This window comes from Phyllobates terribilis, unplaced genomic scaffold, assembly GCF_046119375.1.
Source record: "Phyllobates terribilis strain yellow unplaced genomic scaffold, ASM4611937v1 Scaffold_470__1_contigs__length_1423970, whole genome shotgun sequence".
NCBI classification, from domain to species: domain Eukaryota; kingdom Metazoa; phylum Chordata; class Amphibia; order Anura; family Dendrobatidae; genus Phyllobates; species Phyllobates terribilis.
In genome coordinates, this window is record NW_027363230.1 from 307,304 (window position 1) to 334,050 (window position 26,747).

The 26,747-nt window shown below is 47.0% G+C and overlaps 1 protein-coding gene across 1 annotated transcript in view; it reads left to right on the forward strand.

Moving 5' to 3' along the window:
- Positions 1–392: 392 nt before the first annotated feature.
- Positions 393–26,747, forward strand: part of LOC141229250 (uncharacterized) — a 51,372-nt gene continuing 25,017 nt past the window's right edge. The window contains exons 1-6 of the mRNA XM_073667439.1: positions 393–448; positions 3,169–3,303; positions 3,431–3,610; positions 3,694–3,817; positions 3,900–3,997; positions 9,569–9,659. Coding sequence (XP_073523540.1) covers positions 3,202–3,303; positions 3,431–3,610; positions 3,694–3,817; positions 3,900–3,997; positions 9,569–9,659 — 595 coding nt within the window. The 5' untranslated portion in view covers positions 393–448; positions 3,169–3,201. The remainder of the gene's footprint in view (positions 449–3,168; positions 3,304–3,430; positions 3,611–3,693; positions 3,818–3,899; positions 3,998–9,568; positions 9,660–26,747) is intronic.

Genomic DNA, 26,747 nt, shown 5'->3' on the forward strand with positions numbered 1-26,747 from the left:
CGGCTCTGCTCCGTACACCTCGTACACACGCGGCTCCGCTCCGTACACCTCTTACACACGCGGCTCCGCTCCGTACACCTCGTACACACGCGGCTCCGCTCCGTACACCTCGTACACACGCGGCTCCGCTCCGTACACCTCGTACACACGCGGCTCCGCTCCGTACACCTCGTACACACGCGGCTCCGCTCCGTACACCTCGTACACACGCGGCTCTGCTCCGTACACCTCGTACACACACGGCTCTGCTACATCCACACTGTAAACCCCTCCTGACCCCACACATAAACTTCAGCTCATCCAGCACCATGACAACCAGCACAGCAGAGTCCTGCATCCACTGAGGCCCCTGATCATGTGACCCCTGACTCCTCCCCTCCTGTGACCTCATCACAGCTCCTGTGCGCACAGAGCAGCCATATATGTGGTGGCGGCTCTGCAGGTGGAGGTATGTGGAGATCCCCCATTACTGGGCGCAGGGGGCATTAACCCCTTCAGCATGGAGACTCTTTTGGGGTCTCTGTGTGGTGTGAACAGTGAGGTAACAGCTGTGGGCAGAATGCGGCTTAGCTGGTTCCCGTCCACATTAGATCCATTCAGACGACTGCAGGATGAAGGACCGAAGCCCAGCGCCATTATTCCTCTCCTAGCTCCAGCACAGTAATGTAGATACTGGTGATTTCTCTCCATTACTGGATCGAGTATCGGGGGAGTTGTAGTCCGCCCCCCGTATGTCTTGTATCTGTTATACGGCCAGTATACATTTGGGCATTGTCTGCCATACACTGTAGTGCTGTAGCCATGTTTTCTACTGGCATTACTGCGATTGTCCGGCCGCATCTTGTTATCGGTAGTGATGAGGGAACGTGCTCCGATAAGGGGTTAACCGAGCACGCTGGAGCATAACTGAGTATCATCGGAGCTCTCGTATATCATGTTCGAGTCCCTGTGCCTGCATGATTTGCGGCTGTTAAACAGCTTCAACACTTGAGGATTCCCTAACAAACAGGCAATCCCTGCATGTGTTGAGGCTGTCTAACAGCCGCATATCATGCAGGCACAGGGACTCGAACATGATATGCGAGCACTCTGATGATACTCAGTTATACTCGAGCGTGCTCGGTTAACCCCTTATCCAAAGACCATTCGCTGATCACTAGTTCTTGGGTCTTACAGAAGACCCTGCGATGCGATGCTCGGCCCACCGTCCTCAGAAAGTACGGTAGTTCAAGGAGAGTTGTTATAGGACTGAGTGCTTAGATTAATGTCCACTCCCTGCCCCTAAATATTATAAAGTTGCTGTCCATGTGGCACTAAAGGGTGTATTTCACCTTTTTTAAACCTATTAAATAAATAATGAATTTAAAAAAATGATGTGGAGTCCGTCCCCCCCCCCCCCCCCCTATTTTTGATAACTGGCTAAGGTAAAGCAGACAGCTGGGGGCTGATATTATCCTGCTGGGAAGGTCCATGGATATTGGCCCCTTCCAGCCAAAAAATACCAGTCCGCAGCAGCCTCAGAATTTGCAAATCACATTAGATGCGACAAATTTTGGCACTTTGCCTGCCTCTTCCCAATTGCCCTGGTATGTTGGCAACCGGGGTAATATTTTTTGGCTTTACGTCAGTTGTGTATTCTCAGCTGTTATCAATCCCAAGAGTTAATATTGGAGAAACGTCTATCAGACACCCCCATTACTAACCCAGTAAACTAAAAGAAAAAAACCACACAAATATATTTTTTAGAAAACAACTCCCCGACAGACAACAGAGGAATAAAGTTCAGAGAAGAAGCTTCATAGAAAGACGTTGAAGTTACAGGCGTCATTTAACCCTTTGAGAGAAAGTGATTCCAGGGAGTAAATCCAGAACACGTCTCTGTAGAAGTTTACAGCGTTGTGATTGTGAATCCGATGCGGTCGTCTCTTCTAACACCGACAATCGGAGATCAGAACTTTTATCACCATCTCCGAGAAATGTCTGGCCACGGTGGTCTCCCCAAATGTCTGCTCTTCTTCATTCTTTTTCTTGCAGCAGCCGCAGTGGATTTCATCCTAGATTCATAGAGCCGAATAGAGGACGATGTTCCTTCAGTCTGTTTGTAACTGATCATTGTCCACTTTACCACAAGGGCACTTTACCGAGTAAATCACATCAGAACTGTAGCTGGTAAAAAAAACACCAATTTCCACGGTTGTCCCTTCTAATTGGTGGGAAAACTATCACCTCTAATAATCCTCACACAGTTCTGGAATGACAAACACGGAAAAGTGCCCCTTTATGGAAAGAAAGTCTGTTTAGACACTTTAGCTTAATAGTATCAGCTCTAATCAAATGGTTATATAGCGATTTACCCTGAAGATTCACAAATTGTGGGGTGGTTTTAAAAAATGTTATATTTAGGGTGTTTTTGTGAAGGAATCCTGTATTGCTCTCATAGTACAGTGCCCCTTTCTTGGCCCCCATACACAGTATACTGTTCCCCTAGTACCGCCATCCCCCCACACTCTGTATAATGTTCCCCCAGTACCTCCATCCCCAATTGTATTTTTTTGGGGTATTTTTCATGTAATATATGGAAACCTACATGAAAATGCTAAAAAAATTCTATCATATCCAGAGAGAAAAAATACATTGTATATGGAGAATTTGGCATCAAATATCTCTTGTGTTGGTGTTCTTACAAACAAGCTTTTATAAATGTCTCAAATTTCTGTGTGTGAATCAGACCTGAGATCTAACGTGATAGAAGATTACAGTCCGGAATCATATAGACGGCCGGTGGTGATCTAGTGGGTGACAGGACTCTGGCCAAATATGTTTCTAGAGCTGTAGTTGAAGATCAAAATGTCATCCTCATCATGAAGTAGTTATTTGTCATGTGACGTGTAATGAATATCTCCTGCAGTATTGCTAATGCCGATTCCAGTGTCCGTAAATGAGACGAGAATTAGCGTTATGGAAGATGAGTCTATGAGAAACGTGTTCAGCTGCCGACTCCAAGGAAGAAACTGCTTGTTGTCTGTGGCCTAAAATATATAGGTTTTATTACTAGATGTAAAGAAGAAAACAAAATAGTAAATCTCATATATTTCCCTTATTATCTCCAGTGATTGTATTATTACACAGGATTTTTATGAATTTACATCGGCTCATCTTCTCATTCAGGTCTCTACAATATCGGATCCTCTAAATAAGAAAATGTTTCTGCTTCATCCATTAAGCATGGATATGGACAGGGACAAGATGGCGGAGAGGATATTACACCTCACCCTGGAGATCCTCTTTCGTCTTACTGGAGAGGTGAGAGATTCTGATGACGTCACATTACATCATTCTTATCTATGGGAATAAGAGATGGACAGAACTGGAGAGGTGAGGACTCTGGAAATGTCTGTAGTGGTATTTATTAATGTCTCTCCATAACCAGGATTACACAGTAGTGAAGAAGACCTCTAATGAGCACTGTCAGGATCCTGTGTCTGAGGGATGGGGAAGACCCCTGAGCCCAATCACGGGGCCTCCACCTCACCCCCTGATGCATGAGGACATCAATGACCAGAAGATCCTAGAACTCACCTACAAGATGATTGAGCTGCTGACTGGAGAGGTGACACTGCTGGGAATGCTGGGACTTTATACAGTAACGCTGTGAAGGGATCGGGGGGGTAACGGTATCATTGTATGTGTCAGGCTTCTATAAGATGTCAGGATGTCGCTGTCTATTTCTCCATGGAGGAGTGGGAGTATTTAGAAGGACACCAATATCTGTACAGGGACATCAAGATGGAGGTTCCCCAGCCCCTCACATCAACAGGTAATAAGACAGAACTAAATACACTTGGCCTATTATCTGTATGTAAAGAATGAATTCAGTCCCTGTATGTGTTTTCCTTCAGATCTATCTAGTGAGAGGACAACACCAGAGAGATGTCCTCATCCTCTTCTTCCACAGGACTGTAAACCTGAAGATCCCGATGTTCCTCAGGATCATCAGGTAGATGGAGAGAATGTATCATGAGATCTCCCCTATGATGTGTAGATGGCTGTGAAGGTCTTGTGCTCAGTCTTGTTTTATCCACCAGTATTATATGTTTTATACTTGTGTAATGAGAATGGTGGAGATGGCAGGATTAGAGCTGATCATAGATGTGAATTCTCCATCTGTCTGTGACTGTTACGGATCCGGGTGTGAAACCTCTGTGCTGTGATACAAGGAGGGACCAGAGCGGCGTAACTAAGTGCCTACCCTGACTGACCCTGGCCACACGGCGGCTTAGTCGACTCCGTGAACCAAGGAGGGACCGGGAAGGTGAACCAGGTGCCACTCTGGGACCGACCTTGTGCGAGAGCAGGCGACTCCCACGGGACTGATGGCCGAAGCCGACAGGCACAGCAGATGAGCACGGCTGGTAGACAGGCAGGTGATGCGGGTAGACAAGCAGGTGGGCAAGGCTGATAGGCAGGCGGGCACTGGAACCTGAGGGCTGAGGAGAGTGTTAGCACACAAACAATAACCTTGCACAGGCACCTCAATTTTGGAGGTGCCTAATATAGGAGCAGTCCTCCGGCCATTGGCCGGGGACTCTTTTTAGGACTGATCGCGCGGCCCCTTTAAGAGGGAAGGAGCTCACGCGCGTGCGCCCAAAGAACAGTGCATGGAGAACTGCGTGTGGTGCACACACCCCATGCAGATGCAGCAGGGGAGCCGGAAGACGCCTGACCGGGACCGCGGTGGTGAGGGGATCGGCGTCTCTGCCTGGCAGGAGGCAGAGACGCCGACGCTACAGTACCCCCTCCTCTACGCCACATCTTCTTTAGGCTCGCAAGAATTTTTTCTAGAAGACAAGGAGCATGAATGTTCTCCCTGGGCTCCCAAGACCTCTCCTCAGGACCAAACCCCTTCCAATCCACAAGAAAGTCTTTCCTCTTACCCTCTTGATGGCCAAAATATTCTCTACCTCAAAGACGTCCTCAGTGGAGACTGGAGCTGGAGTGGTACCTGGATCGTCAGAGAAAGGATTAAGGACAATAGGCTTGTGGAGAGACACATGAAAGGAATTGGGAATCCTTAAGGAGGCAGGGAGTTTCAGCTTGTACGCCACTGGATTTATTTGGTTCAGGATCTAGAAAGAACCGATGAAACCCAGGCCCAACTTGTATGATGGTATCTTGAGATGGACATATTTGGAGGAAAGCCAGACCTTGTCTCCCGGATGAATTGAGGTGGATCCAGACGTCTCTTATCAGCATGCTTCTTCATCCGTTCGGAGGACTGAAGAAGCGCGGATCAAGTGTCTCAAATTCACTGACGAGAGATTCCGCGGCAGGATTGTCCACTGAAGAAGAGATGGGAAACGGAATTCGGGGGTGTCAACCGTAAACCACAAAAAACGGAGACTTAGCAGCGGACTCGCTCACATGATTGTTATAAGAAAACTCGGCCCAAGGCAGAAGTTCTACCCAATCGCTATGATGAGCGTTGACAAAGTGCCGAAGAAAACTGGTAAGGATCTGATTAATACGTTCCATTGGACTGAGGATGATAGGCTGAAGAAAAGTCCAAAGAGACATCCAGCAGCTTGCACGTGGCTCTCCAGAAGCGAGAAGTGAACTGAACTCCTCTGTCTGAGACCATGTGGAGGGGTAAGCCTTGGAGACGAAAGATGTGACGGATGAAGTCCTTAGCCAGCACCGATGCGGACGGAAGACCAGGCAAAGGAATGAAGTGAGCCATCTTGGAGAACCGGTCAGCGACCACCCATATGACGGTAGAAACGACAGATACCGGAAGATCAGTCATGAAGTCCATAGCAATGTGTTGCCAAGGAGCAGAAGGCACGGGTAGAGGAAGAAGACGACCAGCTGGGAGGTGCCTGGGTATCTTGTTACAGGCACAGGAGGAACAGGCCACGACAAAATCCGCAACATCCTTGTGCAGGGTGGGCCACCAATAATGTCTGGCAATGAGCAGAAGCGTCTTCCTCTGGCCGGCATGACCAGCCAGTTTGGCCGAATGACCCCAGAGTAAGACCCTCTTCCGATCCTGAGCCGCTACAAAGGTCTTACCAGGAGCTAGATGAGACAGGTCAAACGGAGCAACAGTCATTATACTGGAGGGGTCAATAATGTGTAGAGGCTCCTCCTCTCGATCGGTAGACAGAAAAGAGCAGAATAGAGCTTCAGCTTTAATATTCTTGTCTGCCGGGCGGAAATGGAGAGTGAAGCTGAAACGAGCAAAGACCATCTGGCCCGGCCCGGATTTAATCTTTGGGCGGTCTGCAAGTAAGCGAGGTTTTTATGGTGAATGTAGATGACCACCGAGTGCAAGTAGCGCCACTCCTCCAGCGCTAATTTGATGGCCATCAGTTCTCGATTTCCTATGGAGTAATTGAGCTCGGACGAAGAAAAGAGTTTGGAGAAGAAGCCACAGGTCACCATTCGCCCGGACGAGGATTTCTGGGTGAGCACTGCTCCGGCCCCGGAGGAAGTGGCGTCAACCTCCAGGAAGAACTGTTTATTGCAATCTGGACGATGTAGCACAGGAGCGGAGGAGAAGGCTTGATTAAGAGAAACAAAGGCACTTTCCGCCTCGGAAGTCCATTCCCTGGGATTTGCTCCTTTACGGGTGAGAGCAGAGATGGGAGCAGTCCGGGAGGAGAAATAAGGAATGAAGAGGCGGTAATAGTTAGCGAATCCCAGAAACCACTGAATATCCTTAAACCCCTCAGGTCGGGGCCCCTTTAAGACAGCAGACACCTTCTCGGGATCCATCCGCAGTCCGGTCTCAGAGATGATATTCCCCAAAAATGGTAGGGAGGTCTGGTCAAAGAGGCATTTCTCGTACTTAGCATACAGACGATTCTTCCGGAGCCTCAGCAGTACCTGACGAACATCCTTCCGGTGAGAGGGAGGTCAGGGGAGAACACCAAGATATCGTTCAGGCACACCACCATGCGGGAATACAGGAGATCTCGGAAGATGTCATTCACTAACTTTTGGAAGACGGCTGGAGCATTAGAGACCGAAGGGCATCACGCGGTACTCGTAGTGACCATCCCAAGTGTTGAATGCCGTCTTCCACTCGTCTACCTGGCGAATCTGGACCAGATTGTACGCCCCACGAAGATCGAGCTAAGTGAAGATCTTTGCACCTTTTAGACGGTCAAACAGCTCCGAGATGAGAGGCATGGGGTACTTATTTTTGATGGTAATCTTGTTTAGGCCCCTATAGTCCATACATGGACGAAGAGAGCCATCTTTCTTTTTGACGAAGAAGAATCCTGCTCCAGCCGGAGAGGTGGATTTCTGGATAAATCCCCTAGCAATATTCTCTTCTATGTATTCAGACATAGCACGGGTCTCGGCCAGCGACAAGGGGTAGATTCGCCCGCGGGGAGGTGAAGCACCAGGTATTAGGTCGATGGGGCAATCATACGGCCTATGAGGTGGTAGTGTCTCTGCCTCCTTTTTATCAAAGATGTCTGCTTATGACCAGTAGGGTGCCGGCAGACCAGGTAGGTTAGCTTGAGTAGACGGAGGTCAAACAGGACGAATCGGAACCAGACAGGACTTATGACATTCCTGACCCCAATGGAGCACCTCACCCGAGCTCCAATTCAGGACGGCCTCATGTCTCTGTAACCAAGGCAGGCCAAGCAAGAGGGGATAAGAGAGACCGGACAGCATGTAAAAGGAGACCCTCTCCGAATGTAGCATTCCCACCTGAAGAGTTACAGGCTCAGTGACAAACAAGATGGTCTCAGAGAAAAGCTTTCCATCCACAGAGGAAACCGCTAAAGGATCAGCCAGACGTATGGTAGAAATCTGATATCGCTCCACAACGGCCTGTTGAATAAGGTTCCCAGTGGCTCCGGAATCCAGATAGGCAGTCTCGAAGAAGCGGGTCTCATCACTGGTAACTGAAACGGACAGAGTCAAAGGTGGAGAGGAAGAACTTTGGCCTAGGACGACCTCTCCAAGCGGTCCTAGACACTGGAGTTTCCCGGTCTCACCGGACAGGTGCAGATTGGATGCTCTATACTGCCACAGTAGAAGCAACTCCCCTCGGCACGGCTGATCTCCTGCTCAGACTTGACCATGTTAACTTGGTCTATTTGCATAGACTCTGGAGAAGACACCGGAGGGGATGCTGGTTGTGAGACTGGCCTTTGGAAGGTCAGTGCGAGGCGCAGGGGCCTCCTCTCACGGGTCTTGTTCTTTAGAACGCTCCTGAAAACGGATGTCGATCCGTGTAGCTAATGACACCAGGTCGTCCAGAGAGGGAGGTATGTCACGACCGGCTAGATCATCCTTGATCCGTCCGGAAAGGCCCTCCCAAAAGGTGGACACCAGAGCCTCATTGTTCCAGGCAAGTTCAGATGCGAGGGTGCGGAAACGCGCGGCATACTGTCCCACAGAGAGACTCCCTTGGCGGAGTCGGAGAAGAGAAGAGGCAGTCGAAGATTTTCGTCCAGGCTCATCGAACACCTTCCAGAAAGCCGCGAGGAAGGCCTGGAGGTCGGACACCAGAGGATCCCCTCTCTCCTACAGAGGGTTAAGCCACGCCAACGCCTCTCCGGTGAGATGAGACATGATGAATGCCACCCTGGCCCGGTCGGAGGTGAACTGGTGTGCCAGGAGTTCAAAGTGCAGCGTGCACTGATTAATGAAGCCATAGGGCAGGGTGACCACCGAAACGTGGAGGAGCAGAAAGCTGGGGTCCTAAGCCGGATGCCACAGCGGCACTAGGTTGAGGTGTCGTCGGAGCGGGTGCCGCTTGGTTAGAGGCGGACACAGTCTGGGTGAACAGCGCATCCAAGTGGGAGTTGACTGTCCGCAGATAGGACAAGATAGTATCCTGTTGGGATCTCTGGTGAGACACCTCTTGGTACAGGTCTGAGAACGAAGGAGCCTGGGAGACACCGGATTCCATGGCCTGTGCAAACTGTTACAGATCTGAGTGGTGGAACCTCTGTGCTGTGACACAAAGAGGGACCAGAGGGGCGTAACTAAGTGCCTACCTGGACCAACCCTGGCCAGACGGCGGCTTAGTCAACTCCGTGAACCAAGGAGGGACCGGGAAGGTGAACCAGGTGCAACTCTGGGACCGACCTTGTGTGTGAGCAGGCGACTCCCATGGGACTGATGGCCGAAGCCGACAGGCACAGCAGATGAGCACGGCTTGTAGAAAGGCAGGTGATGCAGGTAGACAAACAGACGGGCACAGCAGATACACAGGCAGGCGAGCACAGCTGATAGACAGGCTGGCGGGCACTGGAACCTGAGGGCTGAGGAGAGTGTTAGCACGCAAACAACAACCTTGCATCGGCAACTTCATTTTCGAGGAGGTGCCTAATATAGGAGCAGTCATCCGGGCCATTGGCTGGGGACTCTTTAGGACAGCAAGAACAGTGTCCGGGGAACTGCGCGTGCTGCGCACACCCCGGGCAGATGCAGCAGGGGAGCCGGAAGACGCCGGGACAGCGGCTGTGAGGGGATCGGTGTCTCTGCCCGGCAGGAGGCAAAGACGCCGACGCTACAGTGACTTTTACAATATTTGTTTCAGGGTGAAGATCTGACCCATATTAATACCACAGAGACATATGTGAGGGGAGATGAGAAGTGTAAAGAGGAGATTCCTACATATGACTACCCAGGTGAGTAGTAACCACTAAATACAGAGAAGTCACAGATTTTTCTCAGATAATAGTGTAGAAAACCGCAACACTGGTGGAATAGGTGCGCAAGTAGGGTCCAAAGCCATTCAAAAAGCAAATGAAACTTGACAGGCATAATTTTAAAGTATTTAATTGCAGTCCAACACAGGTACAATTGTTTTGGTCCTCAAGACCTTCATCAGTGTGTGCTGCAGCATAAAGAAATAAAAGTAAAAACTACATATATCAGACAAAAGCATAAAAAGTACTAGAAACAAACTGTCATAAGGTATTTCTGAAATTCATAATTATCTGAAAATCAAAAACATTGCAATAGAGTGCACATAATGGCTGTATAATAAGTGTGACCTACCAGACTGCTAGGAATATAGTTAAAGGTGAAAGCAGGAAGTACACAGTGTCTCAGTGGATAGACAGGATCTAGGGAGACAAACAGCCATAAGAACACCAGCCTCATAATGATTATCCAATAGGTACCAGCAGATATACAGTGGGTACGGAAAGTATTCAGACCCCTTTAAATTTTTCACTCTTTGTTTCATTGCAGCCATTTGGTAAATTCTAAAAAGTTCATTTTTTCTCATTAAAGTCCACTCTGCACCCCATCTTGACTGAAAAAAAACAGAAATGTAAAATTTTTTGCAAATTTATTAAAAAAGAAAAACTGAAATATCACACGGGCATAAGTATTCAGACCCTTTGCTCAGTATTGAGTAGATGCCCCCTTTTGAGCTAGTACAGCCATGAGTCTTCTTGGGAATGATGCAACAAGTTTTTCACAGCTGGATTTGGGGATCCTCTGCCATTCTTCCTTGCAGATCCTCTCCAGTTCCGTCAGGTTGGAGGGTGAACGTTGGTGGACAGCCATTTTCAGGTTTCTCCATAGATGCTCAATTGGGTTTAGGTCAGGGCTCTGGCTGGGCCAGTCAAGAATGGTCACAGAGTTGTTCTGAAGCCACTCCTTTGTTATTTTAGCTGTGTGCTTAGGGTCATTGTCTTGTTGGAAGGTGAACCTTTGGCCAAACCTGAGGTGCAGAGCACTCTGGAAGAGGTTTTCATCCAGGATATGTCTGTACTTGGCCGCATTCATGTTTCCTTCAATTGCAACCAGTCGTCCTGTGCCTGCAGCTGAAAAACACCCCCACAGCAAGATGCTGCCACCACCATATTGCACTGTTGGGATTGTATTGGGCAGGTGATGAGCAGTGCCTGGTTTTCTCCACACATACCGCTTAGAATTATCACCAAAAAATTCTATCTTTGTCTCATCAGACCAGAGAATCTTATTTCTCATAGTCATAGGTTTTGAGCAAACTCTATGCGGGCTTTCATATGTCTTGCACTGAGGAGAGGCTTCCGTCGGGCCACTCTGCCATAATGGCCCGACTGGTGGAGGGCTGCAGTGATAGTTGACTTTGTGGCACTTTCTCCCATCTCCCCACTGCATCTCTGGAGCTCAGCCACAGTGATCTTGGGGTTCTTCTTTACCTCTCTCACCAAGGCTCTTCTCCCACGATTGCTCAGTTTGGCTGGACGGCCAGGTCTAGGGAGACTTCTGGTGGTCCCAAACATCTTCCATTTAAGGTTCCTAAGAGCACAGTGGCCTCCATAATCCTTGAGTAATGCAGAAATTCTTTTATAACCTTGGCCAGATCTGTGCCTTGCCACAATTCTGTCTCTGAGCTCCTTGGGCAGTTCCTTTGAGCTCATGATTCTCATTTGGTCTGACATGCACTGTGAGCTTTGAGGTCTTATATAGACAGGTGTGCGCCTTTCCAAATCAAGCCCTATCAGTTTAATTAAATACAGCTGGACTCCAATGAAGGAGTAGAACCATCTCAAGCAGGATCACAAGGAAATGGACAGCATGTGACTTAAATATGAGTGTCTGAGCAAAGGGTCTCAATACTTATGACCGTGTATTTCAGATTTTCTTTTTTAATTTGCAAAAAATTCTACATTTGTTTTTTTTCAGTCAAGATGGGGTGCAGAGTGTACTTTAATGAGAAAAAAATGAACTTTTTAGAATTTACCAAATGGCTGCAATGAAACAAAAAGTGAAAAATTTAAAGGGGTCTGAATACTTTCCGTACCCACTGTATGTAGAAACATACCCAGTAGTGAGAGCAGGAAGTATGACAGGTGTGGAATGTGGTATTCCCCGCTGGTTCCTAAGGTCGCCATGTCAAGGGAGGAGAAAGCCTAGTATATGTGGTCAGAGGGCAGGACCTAATGTCCCAGGAGACCAGTCAGGGTGAACCGCTAGTGTAACGTTCCTGGAAGTGGACTGAAGCGATAGGAGGCGGTGTCTGGATAGCAGTGACGTCACCGGAAATGACGACATGTCGAGCGCCGCTAACGATTGCCTGAAGGCTTAGGAGGAGGCGTGGCTGGAGAAACTGAGGGCGAACGTGCGTTCCACGGTGCAGGATGTGCATGTCAGAGGCTGTGTCATGCGTTGCAACAGCAACGGTGTTCTGAGTGGGTGGAGTGCGTTCCAGAACAGGGGAGTTTGCATTTCACTATGTGATGAGGGATGGAGGTCGTGCAGGACAAAAAAATAATAAGCCTGGAAATGTGACAGGAGGTGAACATGTGTAAGTGGATCAGCCTGTGGGTAGTGGAGGATGATGATCAGTGATTAAAATAAGGAGAAGCCGTTCTGCAACATAAAGAATGCAAAATAAATACCATGATAATGAAAGAAAATCCCTTAAATGACATGCAAATACTGTATCTCAAAACACATATAAGTACACTCCAACAGTGAAAAACTCAAGGCTGAGAACAATGTGGTACAACTTATGCAGTTCTCTCTAAAATTATCACAGGAATGATAATAAAACATAATCCCTATTGAGCCCCCTGGGGGTAAGGGTTTGATGTTCATGGATCCAAAAGGCCTCCCTTACTTCAGTAGGCGTACACGTTCACCTCCTCGTGTAGGGGAAGCACCTGTTCAATGACCTGGAACTTGAGTTGAGATATGTTATGGCCTAATGTAACGAAATGTTGTAGCAAGAGTAGTAGTAGATTCTTACATCTAATTGTGGACTTATGCTTGTGGTTGTGTCGTCTCACCAATGTATGCCAGACCACAAGGGCATTTAATGAGGTATACTATGAAGTTGGTGTAACAGGTAAAATACCCTGTGACCGGGTATTGTTTACCGGTATGGGGATGGTAAATGGTGTTCCCATGTAGGACGTTGTTGCATTGGTGGCACTGCAAGCAGTGGAAGGTTCCCCTTAGGAATTTGTAAAAAACGTTGTTTGACCCCTGTATGTTTGGGGCCCTCGTCGACATGAATCCTTGAGATTGGGTGCCCGATTGAAACACGGAAAAAATGATTATTGGAACTCTGGGATGTGGGGATAAGCAGATTGTAGGATGTGCCAATGTTTCCGGATGGTTTTGTGCAAAATGTATGCAAACGGATGGTAATTGTAACATAGTAACATAGTTTTTAAGGTTGAAGGAAGACTAAGTCCATCTAGTTCAACCCATAGCCTAACATGTTGATCCAGAGGAAGGCAAAAAAAAACCATGTGGCAAACACTACGCTCCACATTGGGGAAAAAAATTCCTTCCCGACTCCATACGACAATCAGACTAGTTCCCTGGATCAACGCCCTATCAAGGAATCTAGTATTTATAACCTGTAATATTATACTTTTCAAGAAAGGCATCCATGCCCTTCTTAAATGTTATTAGTGAATCACTCATTGCAACATCATGCGGCAGAGAGCTCCATAGTCTCACTGCTCTTACAGTAAAGAATCCCCGTCTGTGATTATGATTAAACCTTCTTTCCTCCAGTCGTAGAAGATGCCCCCTTGTCCCCGTCTCAGGCCTCAGAGTAAAAAGATCAGTAGAAAGGTCTTTGTACTGTCCCCTCATATACTTGTATATAGTAATAAGATCACCCCTAAGCCTTCTTTTTTCCACAGTAAATAACCCCAAGTGTAATAACCTGTCTTGGTATTGCAGACCCCCCAGTCCCCTAATAACCTTGGTCGCTCTTCTCTGCTCTAGTTCAGCTATGTCTTTCTTATACACCGGAGACCAGAACTGTACACAGTATTCTAAGTGTGGTCGCACTAATGACTTGTATAGAGGTAAAATTATCTTCTCCTCATGAGCATCTATGCTTCTTTTAATGCATCCCATTATTTTATTTGCCTTTGCAGCAGCTGCCTGACACTGGCCACTAAACGTGAGCTTGTCGTCCACCAATACACCCAGGTCTTTTTCAGTTACAGTTTTGCCCAGTGTTTTACAATTAAGCATATAATTATACATTTTATTTCCTCTGCCCAAGTGCATTACCTTACATTTATCCCTATTAAAGCTCATTTGCCATTTATCAGCCCAAGCTTCTAGTTTACATAGATCCTCCTGTAATATAAAATTGTCCTCCTCTGTATTGATTACCCTGCAGAGTTTAGTGTCATCTGCAAATATTGAAATATTACTCTGTATGCCCCCTACAAGGTCATTAATAAATATGTTAAAAAGAAGGGGGCCCAATACTGACCCCTGTGGTACCCCGCTGTTAACTGAGACCCAGTCTCAGTGTGTTCCATTAATAACCACCCTTTGTTTCCTATCACTGAGCCAATTCTTAACCCACATACATATATTTTCCCCTATCCCCATTGTTCTCATTTTATGTATCAACCTTTTGTGTGGAACCATATCAAAAGCTTTTGAAAAGTCCATATACACAACATCCACTGCATTTCCTTGGTCCAGTCCGGAACTTGCCTCCTCATAAAAACTGATCAGATTAGTTTGACAGGAACGGTCCCTCGTAAACCCATGTTGATATTGGGTCGTGAGGTTATTCTTCTTGAGATACTCTATTATAGCATCTCTTAGGAAACCCTCCAGGATTTTACCCACAGTAGAGGTTAAGCTTACCGGCCTATAATTTACAAGTTCAGTTTTTGTCCCTTTTTTGAATATTGGCACCACATTTGCTATACGCCAGTCCTGTGGTACAGACCCTGTTATTATGGAATCTTTAAAGATTAAAAATAATGGTCTATCTATGACGTTACTTAATTCCTGCAGTACTCGCGGGTGTATCCCATCCGGGCCCGGGGATTTGTCAACTTTAGTGATTTTTAGACACCGCCGTACTTCCTGCTGGGTTAAGCAAGTGACATTTAATGGAGAATTTTTGTTGTCACTAATCATGTTTTCTGTCATGCGATTTTCTTGTGTAAATACGGTTGAAAAAAAATCATTTAGCATATTGGCTTTTTCCTCATCCTCATCCACCATTTCACCCAGACTATTTTTAATGGGGCCAACACTATCATTTTTTAGTTTTTTACTATTTATGTAGTTAAAGAATATTTTGGGGTTATTTTACTTTCTCTGGCAATGATTCTCTCTGCCTCAATCTTTGCTGCCTTGATTTGTTTTTTTACAGAATTTATTTAATTTTCTATATTTATTTAATGCCCCATCACTACCTACTTGCTTTAGTTCTCTAAATGCTTTCTTTTTGTCACTTATTGCGCCCCTTACAGCTCTATTTAGCCATAGTGGTTTCCTCCTATTTCTAGCATGTTTATTCCCAGAGGGTATATATTGTGCACAGGTCCTACTCAGGATGTTAATAAATGTCTCCCATTTGCTTTGTGTAGCTTTATGTCTCAGGATATCGTCCCAGTTTATTGCACTAAGATCATCTCTTAACCGTTGGAAATTTGCCTTCCTGAAGTTTAGTGTCCTTGTAACCCCTCTACTACACATCTTATTAAAGGTTACATGAAAACGTATTATTTTGTGATCACTATTACCCAAGTGACACCCAACTCGTATATTTGATATGCGGTCTGGCCTATTGGTTAATATTAGGTCTAGCAGTGCCCTCCTTCTTGTTGGGTCCTGAACCAGTTGTGAAAGGTAATTGTCTCTCATAGTTGTCAAAAACCTATTACCTTTGCTTGAACTACAGGTTTCTGTCCCCCAATGTATTTCAGGGTAGTTGAAGTCTCCCATAATAATGACTTCTCCTTGAGTCGCTGCTTCATCTATTTGCTTTACGAGGATATTCTCCGCTACTTCCATTATTTTTGGAGACTTATAACAAACCCCTATCAGTAATTTATAATTTTTTCCCCCTCCCCTTATCTTCACCCACAGGGACTCTACATTTTCATTAGATTCACATATATCCTCCCACAAGATGGGATTTAAGGATGATTTTACATATAAACACCCCCCCCCCCCCCTCGATTGTTTGTACGGTCATTTCTGAACAGACTATAGCCCTGTAAATTGACTGCCCAGTCATGGCTCTCGTCCAGCCACGTCTCAGATATCCCCACCATGTCATAATTATTTTCCAACAAAATTAATTCTAATTCCTCCATTTTGTTGTTGAGGCTTCTGGCATTAGTGTACATGCATTTTATGTATCTCTCTATACCTCTATTCCTTCTGTGGACAAACAGAATCCGGTTCATGGATTGAAGAAGGGTGTGGGCTGAAGGTGTGTTATGTTGGTGTAGAATTTCAGGGGGGATAGCCCCTTTCCTCAAATTTGTGGCACATTTCTGGTAGCCTCTGTGAGTGTAATTGATCATTGCTCACTATCCTATTTACCCGCTGGAGCTGGGATTTTGAATTGACCGTTTCATTTGTAAAGAGTGATTACTCGAAAAGTGTAAGTGACCGTTTCGATCGGTAGGTTTTGTGTATGTCAGTGATTAGTAATCCTTGTTAGTCCTTGAGGAACATGGTATCCAGGAAACTGATTTGATGAGATCTGTGAGTCATGGTAAAGCCCAGGTCTGTCAAGGAGGAGTTCAAAAGGTCATAGAACTCATTTAGAGATTCCTGTGGACACCCCCCCACCCCCCCATATGCAAAAAATGTCATCGATGTAATGTTTCCATGCGATGGAGTGAGTATGGAAGAATAGATTGGAGTAAACTATTTGGGCTTCGAAGGTGGCCATATAACAGTTTGCATAAGGGGGGGCCATGTCAGAGCCCATTGCTGTCCCTTTAGTCTGTAGGAAGTAAGTATCTTGGAACAAGAAATAATTTTTGTTAAGAACTAAGGTCAGGAGTTCAATGCAAAGTTCAATGATCTGTCTGTGACTCAAGCAACAGACTGTGTACAGCACGTATACCTTCAGAGTGTGGAATGCACGTATAGAGTCTGTTGATATAAAAAGAAACCAAGATGCATTTAGTGGGGGACACATTTTAGGTCAGTGATAAAAATGAGAAAAGCTCCTGTATCTAGTAAAAAGGAGGGACTTTTTTTTTAATTAAAGGTGTCAATATTTTGTCTATGAAAATTGCTAAAGGTGAAAGAAGCAAATCTGTTGAGGTTACTATAGGACGACCACGAGGATGGTCAAGGCTTTTGTGAATTTTGAGGAGTACATAAAAGGCAAGTGTGATGGAATGTTGCTTAGTGAGAAAATCATGTGCCTTACTATCAATCACTCCTCTGGAGAGAAAATGTTCCATCACAGATGTTATTGCAGTCCTGACTTGATGTGTTGAGTCATGGGGTAGTCCTTGGTATGTGGAGTTATCGTTAAGTTGTCTATTGACTTCCAGGAGATAATCCTCTTTATACATCACTACTATGGCGCCCCCTTTGTCTGCCGGTTTGATGATAAGATTGCTCTCTTCCTGAAGGCTTCTGAGGACCTGACTGTTAAGGGGAGAAATATTGGACTGGTAATGAAGCAGCCCTTTATCTACCTTGGAACTTTAGTCCTGAAAGGCACTATCCACAAAACCAATGAAGGTCTCGAGCGCGTATAAGCCATGTGGAGGACTGTATGAACTTTTGGGGCGTAGGCAGAGACTGGCAGCCGTGATGAAGGTATTAATATCAGAGAGGGTAGAGGGAATAGAAAAGGTATTGCCTACTGTGTCCTAAGGCGTAGTGAGAGATAAAAACATTGTAACTCCATATCAAGATTTAATATGTTGTACTTGTTAGTGACAAAAAATAACCCCATTTGTAGTACAGGAAGTTGTGCAATACTCAAAGTCCTAGAGGAGATATTTACCACCAACTGTGCTGTGCCTGGGAGCAGATAACTCGGATGAAGTCCATGTTTCCGCTTGTGTTGGCCACCTCTTCTGGTCTTCTGCATCGGTAATATCTTTTTCTTTGACCTAAATAATGAGCAGAAGTGATAAAAAGGTCCCTCCTGTCCGTGTCCGAACTGGAGGTAGAAGAATCTGTAGTGGATTTGGCAAATCTGGGAGCATAATTTCTTGAGGTGTATCTGTTTTGCCATCTATAGACCCATTCTTGCTCATAATCTTCGGTATCTCTCGCAAACTTATTCCTTTTCTTGCTCTCCTTATCTCTTTGACACTGGTCGATGCTCGTCTTGATTTTGTTTTGTAGAGTGCTGAGTTTTGTTGTAGAGATAGTAGCAGCAAGTTGAGTCTCAATATTTTTTACCTGTTCCTTGATAGATAGAATAGCCTTCTGTAAGTAGTCAACTGTTAGGGTCATAAGATTGAAAGAGCATTTATTAAGTATATGTTCAAATTTCAAACAGTACTCAGACTAATCGCTATACAGGGTTGGACGAATCAATCCCATTGGGATCCTTTATACTCTCAAGTATTCCGTCAATGTGGCACAATGCAACTCGATGCTGGGGAGGTGGCTAAATTCTCGCTTCAAGTTCCATCCTCGCATCTCCAACGGGGGGACTTTTAAGAAATCACATGATAGGTTAGATTGTGCAATGATATTGGAGAACGTAGAAGAGGACATGACACTTCAGCATGCTTACGTCCTGGAGTAGATAATAGTGTAGAAAACCGCAGCACTGGTGGAATAGGGTCCAAAACCTTTGAAAAGGCAAATGAAACTTGGCACTCAAACAGGCATAATTTTAAAGTATTTAACTAGTCCAACACAGGTACAAACGTTTTGGTCCTTAAGACCTTCATCAGTGTGTACTGCAGCTTAAACACATAAAAATAAAAACTACATATATCAGACAAAAGCATAAAAAGTACTAGAAACAAACTGTCATAAGGTATTTCTGAAATTCATAATCATCTGAAAATCCAAAACATTACAATAGAGTGCACATAATAGCTGTTGTGAGGCAGTGACTGGGATCGTATACGAGGGACGGTATATATCCCCCAGAATATGTGCAGAGACCTATTAAACCATTGGAGTGCATTGCCGTCACAGACACAGCTGTGGCTGCAATGCAGGAATGAAGTTGAGCATTGACCTGGTCAGGCTATCTGGCTAAGGCAGATTAAGTAAAATCCGGCAGGGCCTTCATTTCTTAGAGGAGGCTACAGGAAGGCAGTAGGGCGGCCTCCTCACTCCAACCCGGGTTTTCCAGTGGCTCTTGCCACAGGTCCTTTAAAAACCCTACATTAAGGATTAGTGTTGTTCAGTGTTGGAACCTGCTAGGAGCATAGCAGGAAAGCTTGGTGGACCTGTGAGTAGCTGAACCCATGCCTGGGAAGGCTCTGCACCCGTCAGGCTCTGAGCCCGTTGTTATGGACTTGTGTTAACCCGGCTGCGAACTGGAGGACTTTTCTGTTTACCCGTGAGTCTGCTGAATAAAAGCTGCTTATGTTGGACTTTCTTGGGTCACTGCCTCAGTTACTGCACTGTGTGAACACCGCCGCCTTACACTGTATAATAAGTATCTCAACTCAAGTTCCAGGTCATTGAACTGGTGCTTCCCCCTACACGCGGAGGTGACCTTGTATGCCTACTGAAGATAAGGGAGGCCTTTTGGATCCATGAACTTCAAACTCTTACCCCCAGGGGGCTCAATATGGATTATGATTTATTGTCATTCCTGTGATGGGAGAACTGCATAGGATGTACCACATTGTTCTTGTTAACCTTGAGTTTTTCACTGTTGGAGTGTACATATATGTGTTTTGAGATACAGTATTTGCATGTCATTTAAGGGAGATTAATTTTCTTTCATTATCATGGTATTTATTTTGTATTCTTTATGTTGCAGAACGGCTTCTCCTTATTTTAATCACTGATCATCATCCTCCACGGCCCACAGGCTGATCCACTTACACATGTTCACCTCCTGTCATATTTCCAGGCTTATTATTCTTTTGTCCTATAGTCCTGCACGGCGTCCATCCCTCATCACACAGTGAAACGCAAACTCCCCTGTTCTGGAACGCACTCCACCCACTCAGAACACAGTCTTCCTGCTGTTGGAATGCATTACGCAGCCAAATCCGATGATACATTATATACGATTGTACACTACTGTCTGAGCACCTGGCAGGTTAAGAAAGGAAGATGCGCCATTTAGTTATTGGAATGCAGATTTTGTTGGAGTAGTTTGCAGACACAATGTATTGGGGCACTGTTCATGGTCACCTGGCAGCTCAAAAGATGGTGACCACAAACAAACTTGGTGCTATATACCCCATTTTCCAGATCCCAGGGATTGCCTTGCTCATCACCCTTTAACCTCTTCACGACATTGGACTTATCCATACATCCAGGTCGGTAAGATCTTACCGACCTTGGATGTATAGATATGCCCATGCGATTTTGCGTGCACAGGAGCTGTGCCGCACGATTGCTGCCGGGTGTCATAGTAACATAGTTTTTAAGGTTGAAGGAAGACTAAGTCCATCTAGTTCAACCCATAGCCTAACATGCTGATCCAGAGGAAGGCAAAAAAAAAAACATGTGGCAAACACTAAGCTCCACATTGGGGAAAAAAATTCCTCCCCGACTCCATACGACAATCAGACTGAATCAACGCCCTATCAAGGAATCTAGTATATATAACCTGTAATATTATACTTTTCAAGAAAGGAATCCATGCCCTTCTTAAATTTTAACAGTGAATCACTCATTACAGCATCATGCGGCAGAGAGTTCCATAGTCTCACTGCTCTTACAGTAAAGAATCCCCGTCTGTGATTATGATTAAACCTTCTTTCCTCCAGACGTAGAAGATGCCCCCTTGTCCCCGTCTCAGGCCTCAGAGTAAAAAGATCAGTAGAAAGGTCTTTGTACTGTCCCCTCATATACTTGTACATAGTAATAAGATCACCCCCTAAGCCTTCTTTTTACCACAGTAAATAACCCCAAGTGTAATAACCTGTCTTGGTATTGCAGACCCCCCAGTCCTCTAATAAGCTTTGTCACTCTTCTCTTCACCCTCTCTGGTTCAGCTATGTCTTTCTTATACACCGGAGACCAGAACTGTACACAGTATTCTAAGTGTGGTCGCACTAATGACTTGTATAGAGGTAAAATTATCTTCTCCTCATGAGCATCTATGCCTCTTTTAATGCATCCCATTATTTTATTTGCCTTTGCAGCAGCAGCCTGACACTGGTCACCAAACGTGAGCTTGTCGTCCACCAATACACCCAGGTCTTTTTCAGTGACAGTTTTGCCCAGTGTTTTACAATTAAGCATATAATTATACATTTTATTTCCTCTGCCCAAGTGCATTACCTTACATTTATCCCCATTAAAGTTCATTTGCCATTTATCATCTCAAGCTTCTAGTTTACATAGATCCTCCTGTAATTTAAAATTGTCCTCCTCTGTATTGATTACCCTGCATAGTTTAGTGTCATCTGCAAATATTGAAATACTACTCTGTATGCCCCCTACAAGGTCATTAATAAATATGTTAAAAAGAAGGGGGCCCAATACTGACCCCTGTGGTACCCCACTGTTAACTGAGACCCAGTCTCAGTGTGTTCCATTAATAACCACCCTTTGTTTCTTATCACTGAGCCAATTCTTAACCCACATACATATATTTTCCCCTATCCCCATTGTTCTCATTTTATGTATCAACCTTTTGTGTGGAACCGTATCAAAAGCTTTTGAAAAGTCCATATACACAACATCCACTACATTTCCTTGGTCCAGTCCAGAACTTGCCTCCTCATAAAAGCTGATCAGATTAGTTTGACAGGAACGGTCCCTCGTAAACCCATGTTGATATTGGGTCATGAGGTTATTCTTCTTCAGATACTCTAGTATAGCATCTCTTAGGAAACCCTCCAGGATTTTACTCACAGTAGAGGTTAAGCTTACTGGCCTATAATTTCCAAGTTTGGTTTTTGTCCCCTTTTTGAATATTGGCACCACATTTCCTTCCTATACGCCAGTCCTATGGTACAAACCCTGTTATTATGGAATCTTTAAGGATTAAAAACAATGGTCGATCTATGACGTTACTTAATTCCTGCAGTACTCGCGGGTGTATCCCATCCGGGCCCGGGGATTTGTCAACTTTAGTGATTTTTAGACACCGCCATCAGGGGCGCACATAGGAATCATGGGGCCCCATAGCAGAAGTTCTAATTGGGCCCCCCCCCCCCCCAAAAAAAAGTAAATAATTGTCGGGGTCACAGAAGAGCAGATCTCACAACTTTGCAGCCTTTACATAGTAATTTTCCTCCTGCTGAAGTCCTAGATTCCTTTTTCATTGCCCCATAAAGTGTGATGCCAACAATGCCAACAAAAGTGTCCCCAAACACAGTATGATACCCCCATGGTGAATTCCTCCACATTCACAGTATAATGACCCTATTGTACCCCACCTCAACTCCCAAGGCAAATTATGGTGACCCCAACACAGTATGATCCCCCAACTGTGACCCCCACACAGCCCTCCATGCAGTATAATGGGCCTACATACAATATAATGGCCCCACACCTCTCCACACTCCAGAGAGTATAATGCACTCGCCATGGTCCTCCATACATTATAAGGCACTCGCCATGGTCCTTCACACAGTATAATGCACTCGCCATGATCCTCCATACAGTATAATGCACTCACCATGGTCCTCCACATAGTATAAGACACTCACCATGGTCCTCCACACAGTATAATGCACTCGCCATGGTCCTCCACACAGTATAAGACACTCGCCATGGTCCTCCACACAGTATAATGCACTCGCCATGGTCCTCCACGCGGTATAATGTGTAATGCACACGCCCGGACTGACTGGCGTGTGCGTGTTTATGTAGTGATTCCACTGTGCCATGAACCGGAGAGTGCCTGGAGGGGCATAACTAAGTATCTGCCCGATCCGACCAAGGTCGCACAACGGCATACGACGCCAGTACACCAGGGAGGAACCGAGCAGAGGAACCAGGGTCTACTCCAGGTCAGACTCCGGACACGGCTGTTGACCCACACCGGGGAATACAGGAACAGGCAGACTAGGGCGCAGGCTGGGTAGGGTCCAGTACAGACTGGGAGACAAATTTGAAACCGCAGACGCGGTGGACAGAGCTGAGCAAAGCGAAAACCGCAGACGCGGTGGACAGAGCTGAGCAAAGCGAAAACCGCAGACGCGGTGGACAGAGCTGAGCAAAGCGAAAACCGCAGACGCGGTGGACAGAGCTGAGCAAAGCGAAAACCGCAGACGCGGTGGACAGAGCTGAGCAAAGCGAAAACCGCAGACGCGGTGGACAGAGCTGAGCAAAGCGAAAACCGCAGACGCGGTGGACAGAGCTGAGCAAAGCGAAAACCGCAGACGCGGTGGACAGAGCTGAGCAAAGCGAAAACCGCAGACGCGGTGGACAGAGCTGAGCAAAGCGAAAACCGCAGACGCGGTGGGGACAGGGCTCTGTACACACGGAACAGACTAGAAGGGAAAGGCAGAACCAGATACCCACAGGGTACTTGCAGAGAAGTAGCGAGTGGACCACAAACTCACAAACGGAAGTACAGTGACAACGAGCAGGAGTTAGGTATGAGTTCAGACTGCAGAAAAAAGGGAAAGTACGAACATAGAGAAAAACAAAACAGGCTAGGAGAGTATTCAGACAAGAACAGACACAGCAGCAAGATACAGGAGCGGGTCTAGGTATGCGGTCCCTAGAAGGCGGAACGAACAGGCAGGAGCGAGTTCACACAGGCCTGGAAATACAGCCTCCAGGATAGGCAGAAGACAACAAGCTAGAAGATAATACAGACAGGACACAGTTCAGACACGGGAACTGATACCGAAGGCAGGAAACATAAACGGGACCTGGCATATCAGTGACCAAAGGCCAACTGATAGAGCACAATGCTCAGGCAGGGATTCATTGGAGCAGCTGGGTTAAATACCAGATGGCAGACAGCAATAGGCTGAGGACACACAAGGGGTGTGCCTGCAGCAGGTACAAAAAGCAGGAAGTGATCGGGCGCCGCCCTTAAGCAGCAGACACAGAGGCAAACAGCATGGAGGGAAGCCAGGCTAGCAAACTGGACTGGAGATCAAGTGCGCTCTCTTGCACAGTGGGAGATGGACCACTATGCAAGGATGCCGCCAGGTATGTTACAGTACCCCCCCCCCCTTACGCCCCCTCTTCTTCAGTCCTGCCAGAATGTTCCGCAGGGAATTCGAGGGCCAATCCTTTACTTCAAGGAGATCACTTCGACTGTCCACCGGAAAAACTGGTCTCCTCTGGGTAGCTAGGATGCTACCTCCTATCCAGCCATCCTCAGCAACAGACGAAACGGGTGGAGTACCAGGAATAGCACACAAGGAAGTCTCTCTCCACTTATTATCAGGTAGCACCCCAGAGGGTTCAGGAGACAACTGGAAGCCCTCCGACGGGTTGGAGGGGTGCAGAGACTCGGGGGTAACCTCTGCTTCGGGGTACATCTTGTCAAGCTCACAGGATGAAATGGGCTAGGTATCAGGTACAAGGTGTAGAAAAGTCACTGTCTCTTTGTTATCAGGTGGTACCCCAGAGGATTCGGGAAACAACTGGGGGTCCTCCGCCGGGTCGGAAGAGTGCAGAGACTCGGGGGTAACCTCTGCTTCGGAGTACACTAGGTCGGACTCACTGGAAGAAGCGGGCGAGGTATCAGATACCGAGTATAGGAGAGTCTCTGTCCATTCGCTATCAGGTAGCACCCCGAAGGGTTCAGGAAACAACTGGAGGTCCTCCGCCTGGTCGGATGGGTGTAGAGACTCGGGGGAAACCTCTGCTTCGGAGTACACTAGGTCGGACTCACTGGACGAAGCAGGCGAGGTATCAGGTGCAGAGTATAGGAAAGTCTCTGTCCATTCGCTACCAGGTAGCACCCCAAAGGGTTCAGGAGACAACTGGAGGTCCTCCGCCTCGTCGGAGGGGTGTAGAGACTCGGGGGTAACCTCTGCTTCGGAGTACACTAGGTCGGACTCACTGAATGAAGCGGGCGAGGTATCAGGTGCAGAGTATAGGAAAGTCTCTGTCCATTCGCTACCAGATAGCACCCCGAAGGGTTCAGGAGACAACTGGAGGTCCTATGCCTGGTCAGAGGGGTGTAGAGACTCGGGGGTAACCTCTGCTTCGGAGTACCCTTGGACAGGCTCACCGATTAAAGTGGGTGAAGTATCAGATACCAGGTGCAGGAAGTCCTCCTGTGTGGATTCTGGGTGGGCAGCAGTCTCTTCGGGCAGGAGAACTGGTGCGCTACCCACGCACATTACCCATCAGGGCTGCTCCGGGATACTGGGAAATGAAGCTTCAACAGGGACTTCAAGGTTGGGGTCAGGAGGTCTTTGGGAGGACAGACCCTGGTGTGACGGCTTGCCTCTACGCCTATCACGTCTGGACTGCCTCTTAAGGTTGGGAAAAGTATTCCGGAGAGCGTAGTCATCCTGTGTGGATTCTGATTGGGCAGTAGTCTCTTCGGGCAGGAGTACTAGTGCTCTACCCACACACATTACCCATCGGGGCTGCTCCGGGATATTGGGAAGTGAAGCTTCAGCAGGAGCCTCCGGGTTAGGATCATCGAAGACCATTAGAAAGGCCACAAGGAAGGCCATTATGTCGAGGACGATAGGATCCTGTGTTTCCCATAGGGGGTTGATCCATTCCAAGGCATCACCCGCTAGGTTAGACATAATGAATCCCACCTTAACCCAATCGGTGGGAAAACAAAGAGGGTAGAACTTGAAGTGTAGCATGCATTGCTCCACAAATGCACGACTCTGTCTTGGATCCCCATAGTACCGTGGCGGATCCGCAGGAACGAGAGCTGATAGATCCATCTGGACGGGTGCGTAGTTCGTCTGGAACTCAGCTAGAGAAAAAAAAAATTATTTATTTTTAATGCATGTATTCGCTGGAAAACGTCTCAGAGATCGAAGGCCGTGGGGCTCAACGGGAACCATGGCCTGAGCATGCTGTAATGCACACGCCCGGACTGACTGGCGTGTGCGTGTTTATGTAGTGATTCCACTGTGCCATGAACCGGAGAGTGCCTGGAGGGGCGTAACTAAGTATCTGCCCGATCCGACCAAGGTCGCACGACGGCATACGACGCCAGTGCACCAGGGAGGAACCGAGCAGAGGAACCAGGGTCTACTCCAGGTCAGACTCCGAACACAGCTGTTGACCCACATCGGGGAATACAGGAACAGGCAGACTAGGGCGCAGGCTGGGTAGGGTCCAGTACAGACTGGGAGACAAATTTGAAACCGCAGACGCGGTGGACAGAGCTGAGCAGAGCGAAAACCGCAGACGCGGTGGACAGAGCTGAGCAAAGCAAAAACCGCAGACGCGGTGGACAGAGCTGAGCAAAGCGAAAACCGCAGACGCGGTGGACAGAGCTGAGCAAAGCGAAAACCGCAGACGCGGTGGACAGAGCTGAGCAAAGCGAAAACCGCAGACGCGGTGGACAGAGCTGAGCAAATCGAAAACCGCAGACGCGGTGGACAGAGCTGAGCAAAGCGAAAACCGCAGACGCGGTGGACAGAGCTGAGCAAAGCGAAAACCGCAGACGCGGTGGACAGAGCTGAGCAAAGCGAAAACCGCAGACGCGGTGGACAGAGCTGAGCAAAGAGAAAGCCGCAGACGCGGTGGACAGAGCTGAGCAAAGCGAAAGCCGCAGACGCGGTGGACAGAGCTGAGCAAAGCGAGAGCCGCAGACGCGGTGGACAGAGCTGAGCAAAGCGAGAGCCGCAGACGCGGTGGACAGAGCTGAGCAAAGCGAGAGCCGCAGACGCGGTGGACAGAGCTGAGCAAAGCGAGAGCCGCAGACGCGGTGGACAGAGCTGAGCAAAGCGAAAACCGCAGACGCG